This window comes from Notolabrus celidotus, chromosome 22 (genome assembly GCF_009762535.1).
Source record: "Notolabrus celidotus isolate fNotCel1 chromosome 22, fNotCel1.pri, whole genome shotgun sequence".
NCBI lineage: Eukaryota > Metazoa > Chordata > Actinopteri > Labriformes > Labridae > Notolabrus > Notolabrus celidotus.
The window spans coordinates 12,431,039-12,456,682 of record NC_048293.1 but is presented as its reverse complement, the minus strand read 5'-3'; the positions used below and the strand labels follow the sequence as shown (position 1 = coordinate 12,456,682).

General features: G+C 39.7%; 1 protein-coding gene across 1 annotated transcript; it reads right to left on the bottom strand.

The window, feature by feature from the left end:
* Positions 1-2,333: 2,333 nt before the first annotated feature.
* On the bottom strand, positions 2,334-19,051 carry LOC117805915 (sodium-dependent lysophosphatidylcholine symporter 1-B-like). The gene is made up of 14 exons (XM_034674518.1): positions 18,750-19,051; positions 16,708-16,836; positions 15,965-16,089; positions 9,616-9,739; positions 9,451-9,529; positions 9,220-9,365; positions 9,003-9,093; positions 7,573-7,691; positions 6,951-7,034; positions 5,305-5,388; positions 5,085-5,197; positions 4,838-4,981; positions 4,397-4,573; positions 2,334-4,187 (listed from the first exon to the last, which is right to left on the bottom strand). The coding sequence occupies exons 1-14, from the start codon at positions 18,831-18,833 to the stop codon at positions 4,133-4,135; spliced, it is 1,554 nt and encodes a 517-aa protein (XP_034530409.1). The 5' UTR covers positions 18,834-19,051; the 3' UTR covers positions 2,334-4,132.
* Positions 19,052-25,644: the final 6,593 nt, after the last annotated feature.

The window sequence follows — 25,644 nt, the reverse complement described above, 5'->3', positions numbered from 1 at the left end:
GTAATGAAAATCAGACATTGCTTTTGAATTTTGGTTCAACAGAATGATTTAAAAAAACAAACTAATGAAACTGGCCTGGACAGAAATGATAACACAATTTCCTTGCACAACCTTTTAAGGCAGTCACTGCAATCAAGCGATTTCTCTAACTCTGACTTCTGCACCTGTCAACAGGTATTTTGGCCCACTCCTCGTGAGCACACTGCTCCAGCTGTCTCAGGTTTGAAGGTTGTCTTCTCCACTGTGGAATAGTCCAATGTTTTTGCTCTGGGGCGTTTTTTGCTGTGTTTTTCATCATTTTCCTGTTGGATGACCCATGACCTGTGATCGAGACCAAGATTTCTGATACTGGGCAGTACATTTTGCTCCAGAATGTCTTGATAGTCTTGACATTTCAATGAAATCCTGTGCCAGATGCAGCAAAGCAGCCCCCCAGAACATAACTGAGCTTCCTCTATGTTTCACAGTAGGAACATTGTTCTTTTCTTTTTATGCTTAACTTTTGTGTCTGTGAACACAGAAGTGATGTGACTGGCTAAAAAAGGCATTCTCATAGAAGCTTTGCAGCTTGACAATATGCACTTTGGCAATTTCCCGTCTCACTTTTTTATAATTTGCTTTTAATAGTTGTGTCCTCCAAGGTCGCCACTTTGGCTCAAACAACAACTGATGGTGCGATCTGACACTGATGTACCTTAACCTTGGAGTTCACCTCTTATCTTTTTTGGAAGTTGTTCTGGGCTCTTTGGTTCCCATTTGTATCTTCAATTTGCCATCAATTTTCCTCTGTGGCCACATCCAGAAAGGTTGGCTAAAGTCCCATGGACCTTTAAACTCCTGAATAATATGTGCAACTGTAGTCACAGAAACATCAAGCTGCTTGGAGATGGTCTTATAGCCTTCACCTTCAACATGCTTGTCTATGAATTTCTTTCTAATCTCCTGAGACAACTCTCTCCTTAGCTTTCTGTGGTCCATGTTCAGTGTGGTACACACCATGATTCCAAACAGCACTGTGACTACTTTTCACCCTTTAATAGGCAGACTGACTGACAACAAGTTGGTTTGAAGACACACAATGCTAGTTAGAGGACAAACCTTAGTTTACATGTCACTATGGTCCAAATAGTTTTTATCTTTTCTAGGGGTACCATCATTGTTGTGCAGGCGAGTTTCATTAGTTTAAAAAAAAAAGATTCTGTTGAACAACAATTCAAAAGCAATGCCTGATGTTGAAAGGGTTTTACCTTTCAATCCCAGACTATCATCGTATAATGTTTCTGGCTGTTCTTCTGTGTTTATCGTTTACTGTTTTCGGTGTCCAATGGTAAAGGGTGAGTATTATCTTCAGGAGATAAGGGGGAGTATTATCACTTTTTTTATCTTCAGGAGGTACGGAGGAGTTTTATCACTTTTTTTATCTTCAGGAGGAATGGGGGAGTATTATCACTTTTTTTATCTTCAGGAGGAATGGGGGAGTATTATCACTTTTTATCTTCAGGACGGAAGGGTGGAGTATTATCATTTATTTATGTTCAGGAAGTAAGGGGTGAGTATTATCACTTTTTTTAACTTCAGGATGTAAGGGGGGAGTATAATCAATTTTGTAAGAGGTGAGTATTATAATTTTTTTATCTTCAAGAAGTAAGAGGTGAGTATTATCACCTTTTTCAGGGTCAGGATGTAAGGGGGGAGTATAATCACTTATTTATCTTCAGGAAGTAAGGGGTGAGTATTATCACTTTTTTTATCTTCAGGACGGAAGGGGGGAATATTATCACTTTTTTTTATCTTCAGGAGGTACGGGGGAGTATTATCACTTTTTATCTTCAGGACGGAAGGGTGGAGTATTATCACTTATTTATTTTCAGGACGTAAGGGGGGAGTATAATCAATTTTGTAAGAGGTGAGTATTATCACTTTTTTATCTTCAAGAAGTAAGAGGTGAGTATTATCACTTTTTTATCTTCAAGAAGTAAGAGGTGAGTATTATCACTTTTTTCAGGGTCAGGATGTAAGGGGGGAGTATAATCACTTATTTATCTTCAGGAAGTAAGGGGTGAGTATTATCACTTTTTAATATTCGTGACCCAAGGGGGCTGTTATCACTTTTTTATGTTTGGGATGTTATGAGGGGTATTATCACTTTTTTCAGGGTCAGGATGTAAGGGGGGAGTACTACCTCTTTTATGTAGGGTTGGGACCTTAGGGGGGCATTATCACTTTTTTCGGGGTCTGGACTCAAGGGGAGGGGTTTATTTTATATGATCGGGACTTACTCATTGAGGGCGGGGCTAAATCGTTTGAATATAGTTCAATGACATCACAGGCTGTTCTACTTTGACAAACTTTATTTACATCCTTAAATTACAAATATACACCAGTTTATATTTCATTGATTTTTACAGTACACTGTTGATCAAGGTCCAACTTAGAAAAGATATTCACATTTTATACACACAGCAGCATATTAACACTAGGAACAGAAGTGATGTGCTTCCTCTATACCATCAAGTGCAACTTCAAAATCTGAACAGTGTCAACTAGGAAGGAATATATTACATTTTTATCTTAATAACTTAACCATAAGGACAACCGTTCATTTGAGGTTAAATCAAGTCATAAAGAGTGAGGATAAATGTTTACTAAATGTATCATTTTAGAACTGTGTTCAGGTTGCTGTTTTTGAGTCACTACTGTAAAGGCATCTGGTTTGTCACTCTGCAGCAGTTTATCAGATTTATTTTCTTAAAAGAAGAAACATTTTAATGTTTGAATGTTCAATCAACAACTGTCCACCATTTATACAGTATTATACACACAGGCCTTCATATAAGAAACATAGAATCCCTTCAATAGTTAAATAAATAGTTAAATAAAGCATTTTCCTTCCCCTGAGGAAGTGAGTGTGCTTGATGACATACTGAAGTTGATATAAAAGCACATTCAGAAATGTCCTTTAAACATCATAGCGAGTGGATGAAATGTTAAAGAACATCAAAGTGTGGTGGGAAACCCTTCTCTGTGGCAAAAAGAAAAAAAATCTCAATGCAACTATTTACAGAAGATATGTGTGTAAGGCCGTGATTCAGCCTACATACAGTGCATCTTACCAACTTCAGGAAATTCAAGTACACTTAAAGTTATTTCCTCTGTAAAACGATCCACAGGAAACAACTACACCAAATCCAGAGTAGAAATGGCAGCCCAGCTCTGTACAGCTTCAATCATAGTGCTGGTATGCCCTTTATAAATAAGGGCGGACACTTTACAGAATGTAAACATCAGAGGTAACACCAAACCCCAGTCTGCACGAGTGAAGGTCTGATCTCGTTAACTGGCCAATAAATACTTCTTTAACATACCACAAATCAAGAGCTGTGTCCCATTTCTAGAAGTGTTCAGTTTAGTGTGTACACACTAGAAGTACTGTACAAATGTATGAATACTAGTGTCCCACATTGCAATGCACAAAAGCGATGGAGGAGGCACTGAGAACCAGTCAAGTAATTAACAAATCAAACGGCTACATGAACATTTTTGTAAACAGTTCATCTTTGGAAAAAATCCTTCAAGATAAAAATGACTACAGCTCCCATGAGTCTTGGAGGAGCAGTAAGTGTTGTACAGAACCCTGGCTTAACTTCCTTTGAATGATAAGGGGACCAGATTTTACTGCCATGTTTAGTGATTGTACCCATTATGGATTAAAATATGAGCAGATCCCAATGCTGTGCTTCAACTAAACAGTGGAAGAAAACCTCATAAAGGAAGAGAAGCAGATGCTAACTCTTCATTTTGGCTCATAAATACCCGACAAAATGACACATTGTAGAGATCTTAACATTTTGTGCTTAATATAATTGATTTAGTTTTTGTATATGCAGTTTAACAGGGACACAGCCCGAGGTAAAGGACAGAAAATACTTCAATCCCACTTTATGACACGGGCCACTAGGGGGTGATGTAAACCTGTGTTATCCACCAGAGGGAGCCTGTTAATGCTGATGGTGTTGATGCAGCATTGCTGGTCTGTGGTCCCTCCTCTGTTTTTCCAGATACTCAGAGGTTTGTCCCTCAACAGACTGTGCAAACACACGAAGCAATCGGGGTGATTGGCTTGTGCGTGCTGCTAAACACTGCTCCCAAGAGCTGAAGTTTCAGACTCCGAATCAGCCTCAGAGTCCCTGTTAAGAGGAAGGAAGAGGAGCCAGGAGTCAGACACAAAGGACTTGGCTTGTCCACACAGGGTGGATAATGTGCCAACACCAGAGCAAAACACTTTTTTTAAAGGTTTCATTTGAATTAAGCACAGAAAGCAAACAGAATTAAAATCCCACTGGTTTCATGCATGAGTAATCCTTGTTTGGAGTTCTTGTGTGTGCATTTCACTTACAGCATTTCCTGCAGCAGTTTGCGGTTGCCCTGCCTCCTCTCCTCGTCGATTGGGTAGGTTCTAAGTATCAACAGTCCAACAAAAATAAGAACCACAGGCACCGGAGAGACGAGCACTTTCAGGGTTAAACTGACCGAATCAGGTTGTTTGCAACCCCCGGTCACGTAGCCAGCAAATCTGAGAAAAAATGCAGAAGGAGAAAAAGTTGAGCTGATGTGAGTACAGTTAGTGGAAGATTATGTGATTTTACACCACATGACTGCTGGGCTGATGAGCTGTAATGAGGAGCTTATCTCAAATAGCAATAGGGTTCAGGGCCTTACAGACTTTAACTGAGGGATGACAGCATTTTAAGGATGATAATTGGGGTAAAATATAAACGCACATGAGAAGAAATTACCAAATAGCCACAAGAGTAAAAATATGGAACAGTGTGCTTACTTTAAACTGAGAGTAGAGACACCCAGAGATACTCCAGAGGCAAACTTGATGAAGAAAACATAGAAGGAGTAGAAGAGGGCTTCATGACCGTGGATGCCCGGGTTATTAACTTTAAAGTCATCGACTACATCTGGAAGCATTGACCTGAAAGCACAAATATATAAATTAAGAAGAGAGCTTCAAACATAATCCAAGGAAATCTACGTCTGCTCAAACATCAAGGGACAATATCTGCAGATAAACTCACCATGGCAGCAGGAAAGCTGCGGCGACGCTCACACCTGCCGCCACTGAGACCAGGTAGGAGATGATCAAGTTGCTCTTGATGCACACGATCAGGATCATGAAGGGTATAGCCCACTACAGAACAAGAAATAATGTAAAAGCATGTGAGCAGTTGCATAACAGCACATCATTCTTGAACACAGGCGTTTGTTGAACTAAAAGTAAAGCTTTATTTCACTTACTGAGATGCCGAAGTAACTTGCTGTCTTCTTGCCAAACCGGGTCAGAAACCACTGCCACCACGGGATGGTTAGAGTCCCAGATAACTGCATAAAGAAAAGGAGTGACACAGAATTATTATTGTTCTTGATTCATTGAGTGAAGATTTATCATTCCTCATTTTTTCAAATTTACATGAAAAGTTAGATTCATCTGGAATCATTCTGTCACATTAATCTGTGTCCACAGATTAGATTACAGATAAAGAGATCTTGAAATCATCTGGAAAGTGATTTTCTTTTCTCATTTTTTTAACATGAATATTTAATTTCTACCCACTCTGTTATTGCTGCAGATAATAAAATTCACGTGTTTGACATAAGAGTAACCATCTGTGACACTTTGTTTAGAGGTTCTTCACAACATTGTTGCTCTGCATGTGTTTTAGTTTGTAACATGTCCATATATATATATATATGACCTTTATTACTAAGCACAATGAAATTATTTGAATTCATTAAAAAATAAGAAATAGAGTGTACTCAATTTATTCTTCTAATCCAAAAGCAATCTTTGAATCTAAGGCTAAAGGGCTAAAACACAATAAATCTCCACATTCAACAAATAATTGGTTCATAAATAATCAGTTTGGATTCCTGCGATCAGACTGGATTAAGTCCTGAAAATGGGTTGTGCAGCCTCTTAAAAAAAGTAAACATGAAATCAGACTGGATCACATAATCCAGTTTTGGTTTGGATCTGGATTAAACCTTCACACTATGTTATTCGAAACTAAGGAGAAGAATTTAAAAAATTTGACCCAAAACAAAAAAAAAAGGATCATTCTGATCTTAGAGGAATGGTGGATTGAGGTCGGACTACAGGAGCAAAATGTAATACAACTTCTACATTTTGCGTCGCCATATTAGCACTGGACATAATTCTGGAGAACGTGCGAACTGGAAAGAATGAGATGGCCATAGCAAGAAGAGATTAAAGGACACAGGCACAATATACTTTGTGTGGTCTTCTCTTAGGCGGGCATCTATAGGGGGGGGCAGATGACCTTTGACCCCAAGGCCAAACTTGGTCAACTGATGATGTCAAATGACCACACAAGAACAAGTGCAAACTTTATATCCCTAACATGAGGAACTATAGTGGATTTTTTCCCTCCCCCTGCACTTCCATCTCTCCCAATATGATACAGTGTACCCAACAATGTTTCCACTCCTAATCAGCGGGAGGCACCAGAGCAGAGAGCAGGCAGGAGATGAAACAGGGGGAGCAACCAATAGTGGAAGTTCCCATGGTGGCAGTGAAGGATCACCCGGGCAACAAAAGCTCCACTGTGTGCCTGTCTCTCCCTCGATTCCCTGCAAGCCCAGAGTGAGTGTGTGACAGGGAGATGGGTTCCCAGGAGTCCAAACAACATCTCCCCTCACCCTGAAAATCTGCCCTTTCAGCCCCCCAGTGCCATGTGTCCCTTCACATGAGGAAATACCTCAGCGCACGGACAGGAAACACGAAAAGACAGGGAGTTTATTCTGTGCCACGTAGATGGTCACCACAGTTTTCTGCTTCACTGCTGTCCTCTAAGTCTCATACTGATTACAGCATTAACAAGCAGGTTAATAAGGGTCCTTCAGCAGGAAATAGAAACACTCACCATGATGACCAGGAGAATATTCTGGTAGTCGTTCCGATGGCCGAGAGCGTAGGTGATAAAAAGAGCAAAGTTCCCTTCCAGCAACTATAAAAAAAAAATCACATAAAGACATGTCATCTTTCTGCAAACTACAGCTCCAGATAGAGGAACAGTTTGACATTTTGGGAACAAACATACAACTTTAATATCTCGGGTAACTGTTTCCCCATGTCCATTATCTTTATGCTAAGCTAGCTGATACTTCATTTACTGCCAGATATGAAAAGGATCTTTCCCTTTTAAAACAAAAATGATAAGTTATGTATCAAAATGATGTCATTTAAAATATATATATTATATTTTTCGCCTTTATTAGATAGGACAGCTGAAGAGAGACAGGAAATGTGGGGAGTAGAGAGTAAAGGAAGACATGCAGTGAAAGGTCAACCGGCTGGGAGTCAAACCGACGACCTCTGCGATGAGGACTATAGCCTCTATACGTGGGGCGCTTGGACCGCTAGGCCACCAGCGCCCCGTCACTTTAAAGATGAATTCATTCAATCTTTCCAAAGAGCATCTTTAGGTCTATCTGTAAGATTAGATCTGTATCTGATGTGAAACTGGTAATAAAGTCAATTATTACCATGAAGGCCAGAGAAGTAAACAGGAATCCAATGACCAGTTTGATGTACGGTCCATAACTCATCACCAGCCACAGGCCCTGACCGAAGGTGAGGGGCTCTGTTTTTTTCCTCCTAGTTTCTATAATCCAACACAAAGGAGACAAGAAGATTAGGACAAATTCAACTGTAAAGAAATGTATGCACATCATAATGTCACTCTGATGAGAAACAATGTTCCTGTATGCGTCATCTCGCTGTATTTTATGTATCTCTGAATGCCATTTAAAGTTTGTGGCTTTCACATTCTGACATATTTTAAAAAACGCTTAATGTTTCCCGGTGACGGCAGATATCGACTGATACAGTCTTTAAATCATCGAGTGAAACAGGTTAGTGGATAAGCAAGAATCCACTAACAAGCTCAAATCTTTTCTAAGAAGTCTTAAATAATCTTCACATCCAAATATGATGAGATGAAAGAACATCTCTCTGACATCTCTCTGAGTTGTTCCAAAGAAGAAGAAAAAAAAAAAAGAGATTAGATCATGTAATCCAATTTAGATTTTTGATCTGGATAAAACTTTCAGAATGTGTCTTTTGGTTATACTGTGATGACTTTGATCCAGAAAAATCAGGATTATCCTGATCTAAGCAGGGGGTGGATTAAGGGTAGGTTTTGAATACAAAGCATTGCGTACAACAGTTTGACTGTTATAGTGACAACGTAGAAAAAAAGACATGCCAATGATCCACCAATTATGCCCTCCAGCTAAAATAATAAGAGGTAGTAATCATTTTACAAATCAAAAAACAAACTATATTTATCACAATGTTCAAAAGTAGTTTCTAAAACTGTGCCAGTTATTGCACTGAAGAGGTCTGCACTGGTCTGGACAGACCCCATGGGATACGAGACCCGGCCTGAGACCTGACCAAGAGTCTGTGCAGATTCAATTCAAATAGCGTGTGTCCAAGAAAATATTATCAATCGTGAAAAATATATTTGTTTGATTAAGGGGAACTTATTTTCTTTCACTTCAAGTAAAACACTTGAATTGACTTATTTTTGTGGTTTATTTTAACAATCAAACCACATACACTCTGATTAGTGGTCAATTTAGAAGATGGGTAATCCAGATTCAGTAGTCTTGAAAAACTGTTTTTCTTAAACCGGCTTATTCTGATCCAGATTCAACTTCGGACAATTTGATTTGCTGCACATTCGTTTTAAAACATAACTTTCTTACTAAGTTGAAATGTTTTAGTCCAAGTGAAGTTACAATTAAGTGACTGGTTTTATCAAGTGGAGTTAAAAGCTTTCAGAATTTAGAGTTAAATCTTAAATCTGACTCCATCCCAAGTTAGGTGTCTCAGGTTCACAGCTCTTCTTTGTACATGATCAAATTTCCATCTTGGGATCAGTCAGATAAGATCATCTCTTGTCACATACCTTTTCGCTCCTTTACACCCATGAACAATACTGCAGCGCAGAGGACGTAGATGATGCAGATGACCCCTGATGCAATCATGTAAGCTTGTTTCTGAGGAAGGCAAAGACAGAATTGGCTTGAACTAACATATATATATATATATAATATAACATATTTTTATTACATAGGTGCAATTATCCGTATTTATAGTTTCAAAGCAAATCTTTAAATACTCACTGTCTCATCCAGTGTTACATTAGATGGGGTGATATTGGTTAAGTTACTGCTGTTTGTAGACTCGTTGGGACAATTGGAGGACCCACCGACTATCTGCCCCTGGATCGCAGTGCCCAGCACAGTTCCCAGCACCTCCACCATCATACCTGAGTAACACAGAAGCTCAGTGTTAGCGCACAGACCATAACAGTGTGTGTAATAATATTTGATCAAATTGCAGCTCTGACGTACGATAAGCAGTGGCGGAGTCCCGCTCCTTCTGATCACTGCTGATGAACATGGTGAGGGCTGAGTATGGCACATGGAAGCACTGTGAATATACACAAACACAGAGTTAGGCTGGTGTTTACACTGGGACAAGGGGAGCCAATACCAGTGCTAATGTGTGATACTTACTGTCTGCATTGATTGGAAGAGGCAGTAAAAGATCAGGTACCAGACCACCTTTCCTTGCGCAAAGGGAGGCACATACCAGATCAGGAAGTACGTTAGCACTGCAAATGGAGTCGACAAAAGGATCCTGCGAAGAATGAGAGGAATGGAGGACTGTGATGAGGAAGTTAAGTGAAAGCATCAGTTTAAGTGTAAGAAATTCTCATGTTGACATTGAGCAAAGAATGGATGTCTTTTTACTTTGAGTCACGAGAGTGGGGTCTAGTTTGCTGTTAGTGCTGTGCCAAGTCTTCAGCCTGCTGTTTCCCTCTGCTAAAGATAGTGTTGATTGATTTCTGCCAACTGTTACTGTAGTTTCACTCTTTTCCCTGCCTCTTTGTGTATAATCTCTCTAATCCCACCTTGTTAGAGCTTTGTGCGGAGAAAGGGCTCACTCTGGGCTGACGAAGGAGACGAGGGTGGGCTGACCCAACTGCGTGGCCCCACTGGCCCACCTTGCTGTCACCCCACTCAGTCTGAGCAGCCTTTCTCTAAGCCCTGTGTGCCCTCCGGCTGACCTCAGGCACGGGAACTGGTTCAAAAACTTAATTTGCAAACACATAAAACAAATTTCCCATGAGCATGAGGAAATGGTTTGTTTTTATATTTACACAAGCTTCAACTGACGCAAACAAAAGTTGCCATAGCTGCAGGCAGTGACGGGACACTGTTCAGGTAATTTTTTTTTAGCACCTACCCAACCCAACTGAACTACAACAAGTGTTTAAATGAGCCTGTTGAAAAATAATCAAACAATGTTGTTTTCAAAGGGAGTATCCAAAATATTCTCTAACTTCTTTTCATGGAGAGCTTTATTCCTGAAAGTTATGATTTTCACTTTTTCTAAACTTTAATTGACCAAACAAAGAACCTTCGCTGCTAGCATGAAGACTTAAGCTGTTTTCAAAACGGCCTGCTTCATACTACCTCGAAATAAAGTATGAAGTATGTACCGCATACTATATACTGCGTTTGAAGGTAATATGTAGTATGACTGTTCTGTTGGATCTGTTTTACAGTATGCTGGATCAGGCATCGTTGGATTTCCAGTTTCGGAAAGCGGAAGTTAACAACGGCCAGGCTGGTAATGAAACTACTTCTTTAGCATCACTAAATATTTAAAAAGTTAAGAAGTGGTTTATATGGAATTTAATAGTTTTCCACAGAGTGTATAAATAATGGACATAGTATCTGTGACGTCACCCATCTGTTCCTGAGCGCTGTTTTGAAGCCAATTGACGGCGGCAGCCATATTGGAAATGCGAAACTCAACCAGGCATAGTGCACGTAAAGAGGCGGAGTTCGGAGCCTCCTAGCCAACAGCTATGTGTTCCCGTCTGTCAGTCAAGTCAGTCAAGTCAGTCATGTCCTTGGGCAAAAACTCATAATCTTAATATCTTCTGAACCGTCACGTTAAAAAAATTCACCCTTACTGTGTGCCGATAGAGAAATTAGCTCTTCAGACCAAAGCTGTTTATGAACCAGGCTGTAAACATGTTTATTTCTGCTGCAAAGATCGTCTTTTTTGAATCGGTGTGTATGTGGTTTCCGGTGTTTCTGCAGCCAGCCTCAAGTGGATTCTCTATGAATTGCAGTTCACATTGGCTTCATAGTTTGAGACCGGAGGTTGCCGCTTATAATTTTCACAGCCCCTAAAAACTGAGTGCCCCCTGTCAAAAAAGAAGAAAAAAGGAAAAGCAGAACATCAGCGCTTGTGCACGAGGGAGACCGGTCCAATGCATGCTGCGAAATTTTCCCGAATCAGTACGACATCCTGGAAGTTTTTGGCATACTGCAGATTTTGCTCTTGTTCACATACTACATACTACATTCTGAATTTTGGCCAAATCAGTATGTAGTAGGTGGTTTCGAAAACAGCCTAAATTACCTAGGAGGATAGCAGGCAGTTGTAGATATATATTTGCGACCTCCACTCTTTAAAATCACCCTGCTGCAACTCCACCAAATAAACAGAAAATCTAACCATTCAAAATCAATATTTTTGCCATCTTTTTTTCAGTTTTGTTGCTGTCATGTAAGATAGATAAATGCAAACCCTCTCTGAGAGCCTTCTTGCTGAAGACAGAGTGATGTTCTATTATTGAATGTGACACATGTGAGCTCACACGTGGTCATGTGAAACCCCTTTGCCCCCCTTTTAGAGCGACACACGTGGGAAATAAGAAAGGAAGCCCCCCCTGATTAGATCTGTCTGAATGAATTGGGTTAATGAGGGCTAATTAATCTGGAAACAGAGTTCAGGTTTTCACAGAGACAGCTGGATGAACATATAGTACAGATTTCTCATCTGTCACATTTGTTGATAAGATATAGGACACGACGACTGACCTTGTTTTTCCATTTACAGTCAGATTAAAAATGATATCTGTTTAAAAACTCCATGTGCAGGCAAGACAACATGTTCCCTGATTCCTCGTCACAATTTCTATATGTGCGTTTAAGTCTTCATTTCAAGCAGCAGTATGAAAAAAGGGAGGACATAAAGATGCCTGTGTGTTCTTTTCTAACAGCTGGTTGTTTCACTGCAATTTGACAAGCCTCGCAAGCCGCAGAGGATCATGTAAATGTTGCGATTTAACAATGACCTTCATTATTTCAACCGGGCATGCCTCTTAACCCAAAGTAACCTCTCACTGCTGCAGTGAAACCCCCGCGTGTGTACACACAGTCGAGAAACTGAAACACACACAGAAATGGACACACCCCTATTGGTTTGAAGCTCATGGTGTGTTGTGGGTTGGACCAATCACAGCAGAAGCCGGTAGATTCTCCCCTCCCCCCTCCAACTCGTGCACACAGCCGGCATTTCTGACTCAAACACCCACGGTCCTCAAGATATCATCGTGACTTCACATGGGAAATAAGCCTATTAAATATTTAGATCTGCTCCTGAGCAAATTATATCATAGCAGCCGTCAGCAATAAGCATTCCAGCACCAGATATTCCCACAATTCACACCTCCCTCCACACACACACACAGACACAGACACAGACACACACACACACACACACACACCTGACTCTGCCAGTCCTTATGGAAGGTCATCTTTCTTTACAAGCTGACTCTCCACAAGCTCAACTGTCAGCTCCATTTGGCATGACTATCTCTGTGTATAAATTTGGTTTGTGGAAGTCCCATAACACCCTACAACAGATCATTTGAATTTTCCACCCTGCACCTTTTCTTACTTCCTGCTAAGCCTGTTATTTCTTAAGATAAAATACTTTTAAAAAAAGCAAATTATTGTTTTGAAATCTACTTTTGGCAAGAGGAAAGACAAACCCTTGACAGGTCACCAGTTGGTAGCCAGTGTATTGCAAAAAAAAAAAAAAAACATGTCACACAACTGTTATAAGAGTATTTGCTGACCTCTTTGTACTAAGATAAATAGAATATCTTAATACTAAGATTAATTCTTAGACTTGTCAAAAGCCTTTGTCACGGTTGATCATCATATACTTATTGCAAAATTACAAAAATATGGTTTTCATGACGTTGCTCAAAAGTGGTTGGATAGCTATGTAAAAGGTCAGAGAACAGTATGTATCGGTAAATTGAGAAAACTCAAATAGAACTAAGCTACTGTGCGGGGTACCTCAGGGCTCCATCCTTGGACCACTTTTATTTTTGATATACATAAATGACCTACCCAAGGCCTGCAATAATGCATAACCTTTGTTATTTGCTGATGACTCACGTCTTGTTGCTTCACATGAAAATTGTGGCCAAGCAGCAACCTCCAGTCTCAAAATATGAAGCCCATGCAGAAGTGTTTTAAGTTTATAAGCAATGAACTCATTGAGAATCCGTGTGTGGACCCATTCAAAAAAGACGATCTTTGCAGCAATACTAAACATGTGTACAGCCTGGTTAAAAAACGGGTTCAGAAGATATTAAGATTACAAGTTTTGCACATTTAAGGACATGACTGACTTGACAGACAGACAGGCGGGAACACTGTAGCTGTTGGCTAGGAGGCTCAAACCCAGCTTCTTTACCTCACACTAGCTTGCCAGCAGTTAGGTTAAGTTCAGCATTTCCAGTATGGCTGCCGCCGCCGATTGGCTTCAATACTAGGTCCATTATTTATTCAGTAGGGATGGGCCGATTATCAGCGCTGATATTCGGCATTTTGACACATATTGGCATTGGCCTTTTTTAAAAAAGAATTAGGCCGATTAGAGACCAATTTAAAACTGGGTTAATTTGGCTCAATTCTCCCTGCAGTTTCTCATTACAGGGGACGAGCTTAGCAGCATCTGTTGTGGCCCCTTCAACTACTAGTGATTAAAAACTCATGCAACCCCACTCAAAAAAACTGAAATATCCCTACTGTAGAAAACTTTAGGGAGCTGTTTATTTGTTTAAGTTTCCATTGAACTTTATAAGACATACTGCTGAGCCTGGGAGCTCCTTGCACTTTTTGTTAGAATTTTAAAACAAAGATGTCTATTGTCTAAGATAAAAAAAAACTTTAACCTAAAGGCATTTAAACAAAGATAAGTGTTGGAGTTTGTAGTATTCAAAATTTTGACAACAATATTTTAGCTTTTACTGCAAATGAATATCAGCTCAAAATATCGGTTATCGGCCTCCTTGACTACTAATAATCGGTATCGGCCCTGAAAAAAACATATCGGTCTATCTCAGCAAATGAAGAGCGATCTACCAGCATCTTTACAATCAGCATCGTCATTATCAGCCTTCAAAAAGCATCTGAAAAGGTTGCTAATATAACAAGTCTCGAAATACTTCTTTGATCTAATTGTTTTACTGTGTCTTGTAAGTGAAAAATTATGGAATTGTTTTTTTTTTTCACTTATCTGTATTGCTGCTTTTCATAACTTTTTGTTTAGCAAGAGGGAAGGTATTTTCACAAGCCTCTTTGGGGCTTCTAACCTCCCCTGCACAATGTTTAACATTTCATTGTGTATGTTGTTGTTGTTTTTTTGATGTGCAAATAAAAATAAAATCTTAATATGTTTGGTTGAGGAAAAATGAGTGAAACAGCTTCATGGAAATTTTAGATTTTTTGTTGCCTAACAATAACTGTAACTTTGATATGTTGGAGATTTTCTTTCAGGCAAATATTTGACACATCTTTGGCTGTCTTGTGTTGCAGTTCTAAGTTGAGTGTAGCTCTGGTGTTATTTTGTTGGTGTGTAGGCAGTAATTAAATAGACTGTATTGGCAGGTACAAGTGTTGTGTTTTCACCAAACCTGCTCATTAGTCTGCTCAGTGTTTCTCATACATTTATTTATCTGTGCTCACATGCAAGAGTTTCAGAGTTTCAGATCTGAAGATTGAGGGTCCTAGAGATGAGAAATTCTCTTTTAATTTATTAATTCAGCAGATGCTTTTCTTAGTTATTTTTGGGGTGTTATTGCGTTTATTATATGACAGCTGAAGAGAGACAGAACTTGTGGTGAAGAGAGAGTAGGGGAAGACATGCAGCAAACGACTGTGGCCAGGAGTCGAACTAGGAACCACTGCGACGAGGACTATAGCCTATAGCCAATAGACTATATTGGACAAGTGCTTAAACCACAAGGCCAATGGCGCTTCATCCATCTCCCCACCACAAACTGAATTTTGTTCTGTGGGGAACACAGCACACATCAACCTAAAAGGGAGCTAATGGAAAATGAACTGTATAAGTTTGATAACACCTCACGACTCTCCAAATCAACTTTTTTTTTAAAATCATCATTGACTCCTTCATGGCAACAACTATAACAGCAAACAAGAGGCTTTAAATCAGCCCTGCACAACAAAGGGGTGACATCCCAGGAAATACATCCTCTCTGATACACAATCTATGCAGGGAACACAATAGAGAATCAATGAATGCAAAGGAAAAGAGCTATTAGACATATTCGACTACAAGCTTTACCAGCTGTCACACTCACTGCCACGTCATGTTTCTTTGTTTTAAGGTTAAAATAGACTTCAGCAGTGATATGAATCGAAGACGAAGTGAAGACTCAAACAAATGTTTGTGCTGTAGCTGCTGTCTGAACAGTGAGTGTGAGTGTCAAGAGGGATTTCTGATGCACACATTACACACAGATTCAGCCAGACCATATTCTCCCATACCACCTCTGTCACCACTTCAGCTCTGTTGCCATGGTTACTGCCAACTGCTCTTGAGCTGGTACATTTGCCTCGATTTCCTCAACTCATTATCATATCTACTCATTTTCAGAATCTCCTTATCATCACTGGTTCTCTTGGTTGCTTTGTAAACCTGCACTGAGGTAACGTGCCGCTGAGACATTCAGACACCTACCAGGGCATCATGCGGCCGATGCTGGTCCATCTGCTCCGGCTCACCAGGAAACCCACTGTGGGGTCTGTGACAGCGTCCCATGCCCGGCCCACAAACAGAATGATTGAGGCATGAGAGGGATCCAGCTGAAGGAAGAGTGTGGAGAAAAAAAGAAGAGTGAAGCGTGAGACTGAAAGAATGAGGACGCCAAACACTACCTCATAAGGCGCTGCTGGGGAATGATTAAAAAAAAAGAACCCACAATGAGGTTATGGGGACGTTTTGAAGCTTAGAGCACAAAAGCAGGGAAATACAAGACTGTATCATTTGTTTAAGAACAACGTGCCATTCAAAACCTCTCTCATGATCTAATTTCTTGAGCTGAGAGGTCTTACTGTGTACAGTGGAGGAGTCTGATTTGTTAATTGTTTAACAAAGCAAAGCAGTAGGAGTTCAAGTTAATGCGCTTGACCGGCTACTGCAGGATTGAAGACTGTTAAAGCGAGCCAAGGCTGAGAAGAGTGTACACAAACTCTGGCCTTTGAGCTAATCAGTATTTTGACCTATGAAGGATGGAGGGAGAAAGGGAAATATAGTCCAAGGAATATATTAGAGGATTAACAAATGGGTCAACTTTGTTTTATAGAATAAAAATAGTATCTAAATTGCCAATCAAAGTATGAACACCATATATCTCTTCATAAGTAAATGATTCATGGAAGTATGATTTTATTCATGTAGTGTTGTGTGTGTATTTCAGTCACCTGAGCCACATCCAGCAGGTAGATCTGAAGGAAGAAGCCCAGAGCACTGCCTGTGATTTGATAAGGAGCCCCACCGATGGCATAGCACAGTTTGCTCCAGACAGACAGTCGATTTCTCAGGTCCTTTGGCTGGAAGAGGAAGAGGGGACAGAGGAGACACGTTATGCAGTGAGTTTGTGCTGTTAACATGGAAACGCTCATTCCCCCAAAGGAGCTATGATTTAAGGTTACATGATCAGGGCGGCGGTGCGCAACTTGGTTATTATCCACAGCTCTCCTCTGTAGTCTTGGGTTTGTTAATCCCTGTTTTTTTGCTTCGGCCACCCTCATCCACCCCTCCGTGAAAAATACCTCATAAAAGTGATACAGTGTTTAACAACCTGCTACCACGAGGGCTTGAGATTGGCTAACGTTGCTCACCCCATGGCTTAGGATGTCAGATTAGAGGCAAATCCCCAGCGATGATGTTGCACGGTGTGTGAAACTATGAGGTTATTGTAGTACACACTCTCGCACTGCATCACCAAGAGTCCGGCGCTGCTATTGGCTCTAGAAATAGGATGTTGGAGGTAGTGTGACATTTCATGCTGAGCAACTAACAGTCAGCAGACAGTCAAGAGACTTGTCACATCCCACAGCTACAGCCAATCACCTGGGTCCTAGAGTCCTGGACCCATAGTCTGATGATTTTGGCAAAGGATGACCGTAAGCCAGCATCACCTCACCCTGTATTAGGAATTTACAACATGCTACACTGCAGCATCCACATACATCTACATGCATGCTCTTGAGTTCAAATAAAATTAAGCAGACGAGCTGCGCTTAATGTTAAGGGACCCCTGATGACTGACGAGGAAACCCCTCAAAGCTTCAATTATACATTACACTATAAATGCTTAAAGAATTCTGTAAAGGTGAAATGTTCTTTGATCTGATATTGCTGTGAAAGGGTGAAAACTAGATATCTGATGCTATAGATAGAAATGCAAAACTGCCACACATAAAACCCAACATCTGCAACCTGAATGAACTCTTTAACCCTCTTGTTATGTTCGTTTCTCTGGAACAGCAATCATATTCCTGGGTCAATTTGACCTGGGGCATATTCAATTATCCAAAAGTGTCAGAACTCCAAAAATTCCGAATACACTTTTTTAAATCTAATTTTTAATTCCATCACTAACCATTGAATCAAGATTTATTCCATTGGTGTTCTTTAATTCTCACAGATCATGGTGTAATGAGATTAACTCACTTGTTTTTCATTTAAATTAATGTAAAAACTGTTTTAATGTACATTGGAAAGCCCTAAATATAAATACAATAGGTTTTCATGACATAGATTTTTGTTTATTTTATTTTACATTTTGATTTTTTTTTTTTTTAATGAAGTGATGTTGATAAATTAACACGACTCCTCTTCTGTCCCATGCTGCCCAGATTTTTATGCTGCATTTAGCTGGTTTGGAAGGCATATATTACCTAAAATAGACTTTAAAAAGGGTCAATTTGACCAGCAACATAACAGGAGGGTTAAAGCTTCCAGACTGGCTGAATGCACACGTTAATGTTTGTTCAAGCGCTTCACAATGTCAGCCAAATTGCATTAAAAGGATATATTTAATTGTGTGCTCTCAAACCAAAAGATGATTCATTCTTCAGCTCTGGCAGCAGCAGTAGGCTTTAACCACGTCACCTCTCTGCTGTACATCTGTCATCACGACGAGGGCTGTGTGTGTATTTGACTAGGCTTTACTGTTAAAACAAATGTATCCAACATGTCAGGTGTAATTGCATGGCGGTCCCTTTAAAACCGGTATGTCAGCCCCATGAGCAGCTCCCTGAGGAGGACAGGAGGACAAGTGAAATTTGAATATCGAGGACAAGCTGGGGGGGGCGTTTGAAATAATGAAAGAAGTAACGACCACATTTTTAACGTTGTGTTAAATTTAGGCGCCTTTTTAGGCTCCTCGGCGAACCGGAGAAAGACAGAAACAATTTCAACCAACACAAAATATTAAAACATAACCGTGCTCTCTTACCTTTACTGTCTTGATTTCTGTATTTATAGGTTTGACTGTTAGTAAACTCGCCGCGTACTGCTCGGCGCCTTCTCCTCGTGCCATCGTGCTCTGAAGATGTCTCGAGTTATTAATTAATTCGTCCCGTTTCTTGAATTAAATGTATCAGAAGCTTCACAGCATTTTATATCCTCCTCCTCCTCTTCCTCTGTATCGTCTCACTGCTCTGACCGTTAGTGAGCCAAGTCTCCTCCTGTGGTTCCAACGCTCTCGAGCGGCTCACTCATTCTACTACGCCAGACACGTCAGAGTTATGACGTTCGAATCGCGTGTTCCACAAGCTCGAGTCCTGAGGAAGCTGCTGCTTCAGGTACTGGAGGAAATAATGCTTCCTTCATTGTGATAGCGAAAGTATTGACCTTGAATCGAATATACATGTCTATGAATTGAATAAGCAATTAAGTGTGAATAGGATAAAACAGAAAAGAGAAGGAAAATTAGAAATGTGTTAAAAATTACATTAAAATTTTAATTTAAAGTGGGTTAAAATGAGCTAAGATAGGAAGGCAGTGGTAAATAAAAAAGTCTTAATCTTTGATTTTTAAGAGGTGAGAGCTGGAGCAGACCTACAGCTTTCAGAGAGTGTGTTCCAGATATGTGGTGCATAATGACTAAACGCTGCTTCACCAGGTTTCGTTCTGACTCTCAGGACTGAAAGCAGACCAGTACCTGATGACCTCAGAGGTCGAGGTGGTTCATAAAGTAGCAGCAGATCAGCAATATATTTTGGGCCTAAACCATTCAGTGCTTTATAAACCATCAGGTTTTGAAGTCTATTCTCTGACAGACAGGAAGCCAGTGTAGATATCTAAGAACTGGAGTGATGTGGTCTACTTTTTTGGTCCTTATTAGGACTCGAGCAGCAGCATTCTGTATGAGCTAAAGGCGTGCACACTTCACGTTGAGGACATGGGAATCGTGTCAGATGGTGATTAAAAAAATAACTGCGAATATGTACACGATGACAGCATTTAGAGACCTCTCATTTTCACAAAACTGCACTGAAAATAACCTAAAATGAGTCATCAATCATCGGTAATAGCTACTTTTTTTTTCCATCGTTGATCCATACTGAAGTGGATCTTTTTGGTACAGCATGGTAAAGCAGGCTACAATCAAGGGCGTCGGCGTCGACGACTGACTACCTAGGGCCCAATTGTGTGGAGAATAGAATAGAATAGAATAGAATAGAATAGAATGTACTTCATTCAAGCTGAAGGGGGAAATTTAGGTGTCTGGCTGATACAATTATAAAAACCACATAAAACAAGTAATTCAGGTGTCTGTCAGCTCATCTCCAATTGGCTAGAGAGTTATGAAGCCTAACGGCTGCAGGGATGAATGATTTTCTGTATCTCTCAGTCTTGCAGCGCAGAGAGATGAGCCGTCCACTGCTGCTGTTTCTCTGGTCCACATAGAAGTTGTGAAGTGGATGATCTGTGTAATTTAGAATGGCCTCTAGCTTCTTCTGTGTGCATCTCTCCACCACAGCCTCCAGTGAGTCCAACCTGGTTCCAATCACACTGCCAGCTCTTTTCACTAGTTTGTCCAGTCGCCTTGCATCCTTGTGTTTTATACTGCTTCCCCAGCAGACTGCAGCATAGAATAACACACTTGCCACCACAGACTGATAAAACATCTGCAGCATCTTACTGCCTCCTTAAGAAAAAGAGGCAGCTCTGCCCCTTCCTGTAGAGTGCATCTGTGTTAGGGGACCAGTCCAACTTGTTGTCCAGGTGGTTAAGGGGTGCCCTTAATGGGCCTGAAATAAAATGTGTTTTCTACTACGCTTTTCTTTTGTTTTGTCATAACTGCAATAAGATAACTAAAACTGTCTGAATAAATAAACAAACATTCAGAATTCCTCTCTAGCAAAAAGGGGAGTCTCGGCTCCGTGAGATGCGCGTCTCATGCCTAAAGTGGGGAATGTCATATTTTCATAGCATCAAGTGTGGCTGAATCTGATTGAAAGTAATTATACCAAATAATGCCCCTTTGTTGTCATTCAACAAGTCACTTGGCTCAAATAATCGTGTTTAAAGAGGTGGACAGTCAATATTGTGCAGTTACATTTGGAGAAATTGTAAATTAATAATCTTGATATGTAGCTTAGATTTGAATCAGTTAACCAGGATAGTTTTAAGCATATATTTTTGTTTAATGCAAATAAACCAGTATTATAGCAGCAATGATATATTTTGTAGGGTTGGCTGTGGTGATGGGGCCCACTGAGATATCTTTTCAGGGGGGTAGAATTCCTAGCGACGCCCCTGGCTACAATAGCTATTCATTCATTATTATATTTAGAGGAAATACAAAAAAACAAACAATAGTAAAGACAAACGCCCTGTGGGTTTTAGCTGGGCTACCCTTTTTCTGTATATTTATATGCTTGGAGTCTATATAAAAGACAGGAAATGTTGTAAAATCATGATCAGGAATGTGATGTATTCTTTGAAATATTTACTGTTCCAATTATTTCTGGAACAGGACAAAAAATGACAATATATTACGTTTTTAAACACATCAGCAAACAGAAGAAAAGCAAACTTAAGCCCTTTTTTTAACCTAACTTTAGTTTGTTGATGGTGTTTTCTATATGGATATAAGAACAAACAAAAAAATAAATATCACACTTCTCTGTTGACTTATACACATAGATATCTGTTCATATAAAAAGTAGTTAAATGCGATTTTGATACCTTCATTCAAAGAATAAAAACACCACTTCTTTCCTGGTTGGTTGCATCCTTTAGTTAGATGCAGTGAGGGGGAAATATATGTCAAAAAGCCTCCCACCCATTTGCTTACAGTATACAAACATTTGACTTTTGTCCAAATGACGTCCTTCGCTGAGCAATGTCTACTTTTCCAACTTTTTAACTCTTTTACTTTCAGAGTACTTGTCAGAGAACTTGAACTTTTATATTCAAGTACAATTTACAATGGATATAAAGTCAGGCTCTTGCCCTCCCCACTAATAAGTCACTTTTTTTGAGCCAAAATGCCCTTCAGTGTTTTAGGCAGTCACCCTTTCACACAACACACCCACAGGCTGATAGTGCATTTTAATTTGATTCTTGAGTTCTTTTTATGGTGCAATAACTCAACAACATTCTCCAAGCAGGCTATATCTTTGGAAACAAGCCAGTACAGACGAATGGAAGAGAATGTACTATATGCTCAACTGAAGCTCCAAATCAGCTTTTTAATCAATAACAGGGTGAGAACATACCGTAAAGAAATCCTCTTCTTTGGTCTTCAATTCCAGCTTGGGACGGTCATCTGGGGTAAAAGGCTCATTATGTCTGTCACAGTCATGCTATAAGAAAACAGACTCAGTAAAATTATTATTTCATGTTAACAAAATTAGCATGAACACCAAACATCACTGGCTTACCCCAATGTCCAAACTCAGAAGTACAGGTCCTGTGTGTGAAGGGGGATTAGGAGAAGTCATCATTTAAATGGGAAAGACAAGACCATAACGTGACAAAGTCCTCTACTGCTTGAGTGATCAAAGTTTATCTTTATATGATGTCTAATATCTCATAAAGAGATATTGTACTTGGAAGCTTTCACCTGTGCAATGCCAAAAAGTGTTGACATCAGCTTTGTAAATCTGAAACTAAATGTGTGTACGAGAGTATACCATAATAAAACAGTCAGTGACCCTGACAATTGTTCCCTGGTAAAAACAGATGATGACATGCTAGTGAAGTTCACAACACGATTTTTCAAAAGCAGTGATTCCCAAAGTGTGGCCTGTGGCCCCCTGGTGGCCCTCATAGATACAGCAGATAGGCCTTGAGAGGACAGTAAAGGAAGAAAAAGAAGAAAATAACTGCTTTATAAATCCTATACTTATATTACCTATTTTTTTGTACAGATTTTGAACACACTACTAGTAGATAGAACAAAGATACAAACAAATGCACATCCATTAACCTATGACCACATACAAACAGATGGCTGAAAGGGATGTGTGAGGTGTTACAGAAAACCAATATTTTTCTAAAGTGCAGTGAGTGGCTGTTTTGGACGACCCTTTATTTATACCACTCTCTGGTTTTTCTCTTCAATGTAGTTCTCGTCACATCGAGACAAAACCCACATGGATTTAAGGATGGATGTGAAGGGAACTTAGCTGGTCTTATGACAGTTGCATTAACAGAAAACATCTTAATCCTGCAGGTTCGTTTCCAGCAACAGTCAAGGCAATCCGCCATAACACTTTATATAATTCACTGACTGTGAGTATGACAGCATGTGCTTTTACTTTTACTTACATTTTGACCAAAGCAAGCTTTGTTTTGATCAAAAAGCTTAAAATAACAAATGAGTAAGATCCCTTACTTTATTGGTCAGTTACAGTCTCATTTGAGTCACATTTCCTGAACAGTGTTCACTCATTCCGAAACTTTCCAGGCTGTCCTTTTTGCTGAAATTAAATTCAGCATGGAAGTTAATCTCAGAACCCAAAATGCACAAATGAAATCAGAGCATGTGATGTACATTTCAGTTGTTACAGCAACCCAGACATAGTACAATCAAGAAGAAGTTTCAATAAGTAAAATAAAATAAAATAAAATGGTGTGATTATGGTTGGTAATGACAGATTAAGCAATAAATAAAAATAAATATGGGTATGTAATATGACCGTGAGTTGTAGTAACCAATAATAGTGTAATGTAAACATAATATAATATAGCAAGATAATTATATAATATAATACATTATGCATTATAATGCCAGCAGCAGTCAAGAAAGTCAGTTCGGGATGAGATGATGCAGTGTGACCACCACAGACTGGTAGAATGTCTTCAGAAGCCTGCTGCAGACACTGAAGGACCTGAGTCTCCTCAGGAAGAACAGTCTGCTCTGTCCTTTCCTGTAGATGGCTTCAGTGTTGGTGGACCAGTCCAGTTTATTGTGTATTTAGACCCCAAGGTACTTGTATGAGTCCACCCTCACCACTTCCTCCCCCTGGATGAGCACTAATATATTGTGCTCCCAAGCTAATTATCTTGTGTCATAAGTACAAGTCCATTTACCATTTATCTGTAAGGAGGCTGTATGTGTCTGGAGACAAAGAGACTCTGGAGGTGGAAACCTTGAAACAGTTTTTCTCTCCTGAATTGCATTTGTAAACCAGGGTCTTCTAAATTTAGACCTAATTTTTGTATTTATTATGAGGGTTTACTAGAAGATAAAGACTACAATGATTAAGTGTAATTATTTGTCATTTAGGCAAAGAGTTTTTGAGGCCATAACATGGAAGTTATTCAGTTAATGTAAAATAAATATATAACATGTTTAGAGGAGAGGTACAGATAGGGTTGCCAACTTTCTCACTACTAAATAAGGGACAGGTGCACGATGCCATGGTGGTGTGAGCATGATGTGTGAATTCAGCGTATATTCATATTCTGATTCAACTGGAAATGCAGAAAGTGTGTATATTCCCTTTAATCCTTACTGTCTCATTATGTAAGGGGCCCCAAAAGGGCACCATGTTTTTTTTAACCATTTGGGCACATATGTTTTTATATAAATACATCGAGCATTATGGTTTTTCTCAGTAAGTGTTGTTACTTGCTTACTGGCAACTCTCTGGAGGCTGAAGAAATGAGAATGTTCACCTATTTTATACAGTCTATGATGTTCACACACCCTTGTGTCTTGCCGGTTCCTTAAGGTCAAAAGGTTGAAACTTTTATTGTAGCTCCATCTGCTGGACGCCAGTGGAACACTACAAAGCTCTGAACTGGAGCTGCAAAAAACCTAGGATTATGGGAGACTGCTGTTCCTAAAGGTCAAAAGGTTGAAACTTTTATTATAGCTCCATCTGCTGGACACCAGTGGAACACTACAAAGCTCTGAACTGGAGCTGCAAAAAACCTAGGATTATGGGAGACTGCTCTGTAAAGATTCAAAGTTTGACAGGATCAATCTTTGTCTCATTACTTAGGCCACCTTGCTTGGTGCATCAACATCCTTGTTAATAATTGCTGAGCATGAATTCAGGTTGAGTCTTTTTGAAGCCCCTTCCTTGGCACATACAATGAAATTGGAAATCTCGGTTCTGTTTATTTCCTTTTTTTTCTCACAGTCTAAAAATAAATATTGTATGACTAACAGTTCAACTTTAAGAAACAGATAGCATTAAGATATCTGATATGTGATAAACTGTTTTTGATATTAAAGTCTGCTTGTGTATTTCATGACATTACTTCTTAATATTTTGTTGTATCACCTTTGGATCCACACAATGACTGCTCATGACCACAAGGTTGAGCTGAATGGAATCCAGGTAAAGTGATGCTCCTTTGTCATGCTCCTACTGTAGATAAAAAGATCTGACAAAACAAATACAAAATAGACAAATAAATAAACGAAACTGCTGAAGACAGTCAGGCCTACAAAGGACTTGTTAGGCATTCTGACCACTCTAAATTTGGTCAGTTTGGAAAGATCACACTGGCTGAGAGAAAATCACTTGAACAGGTTTTATACCATAGAAAATCATAGGCTCTGACTTCCCCTCTATGGACACATTTCAGATACAGCGCTGCAGGGGAAAGCACAGAGCCTCCTCAGAGACAAACATCACCCAGCTTACATTCTGTTCAGGTGAAAGGACTCAGGCTAACCTGAGGCACCACAGGCCACAGAGCATCTCCACTCATAACACCCTCTTCCACAACCACGGAATTCTAGCCTATCAGACTTGTATCACAGGACATTTGGGTGGGATGGAAACACCACACCTCCACCCGACTTCCTTGTTAAAGCGTTAACACAGTGCAGAATAGCCTACTCCGTGTTTTTTTGTTGTACAATTTTATGTATTTAT

Bases quoted from the DNA above. Each gene is read 5' to 3' on its own strand.
- LOC117805915 (XM_034674518.1), bottom strand. From the start codon at position 18,833: ATGGCACGAGGAGAAGGCGCCGAGCAGTACGCGGCGAGTTTACTAACA. The intron at 9,094-9,219 runs GTGAGTATTTAA...TGCCTTCCTCAG, and splicing joins ATGTAACACTGGATGAGACA to AAACAAGCTTACATGATTGC. The intron at 4,982-5,084 runs GTGAGTTTATCT...TTGTGCTTTCAG, and splicing joins GCAGCTTTCCTGCTGCCATG to GTCAATGCTTCCAGATGTAG.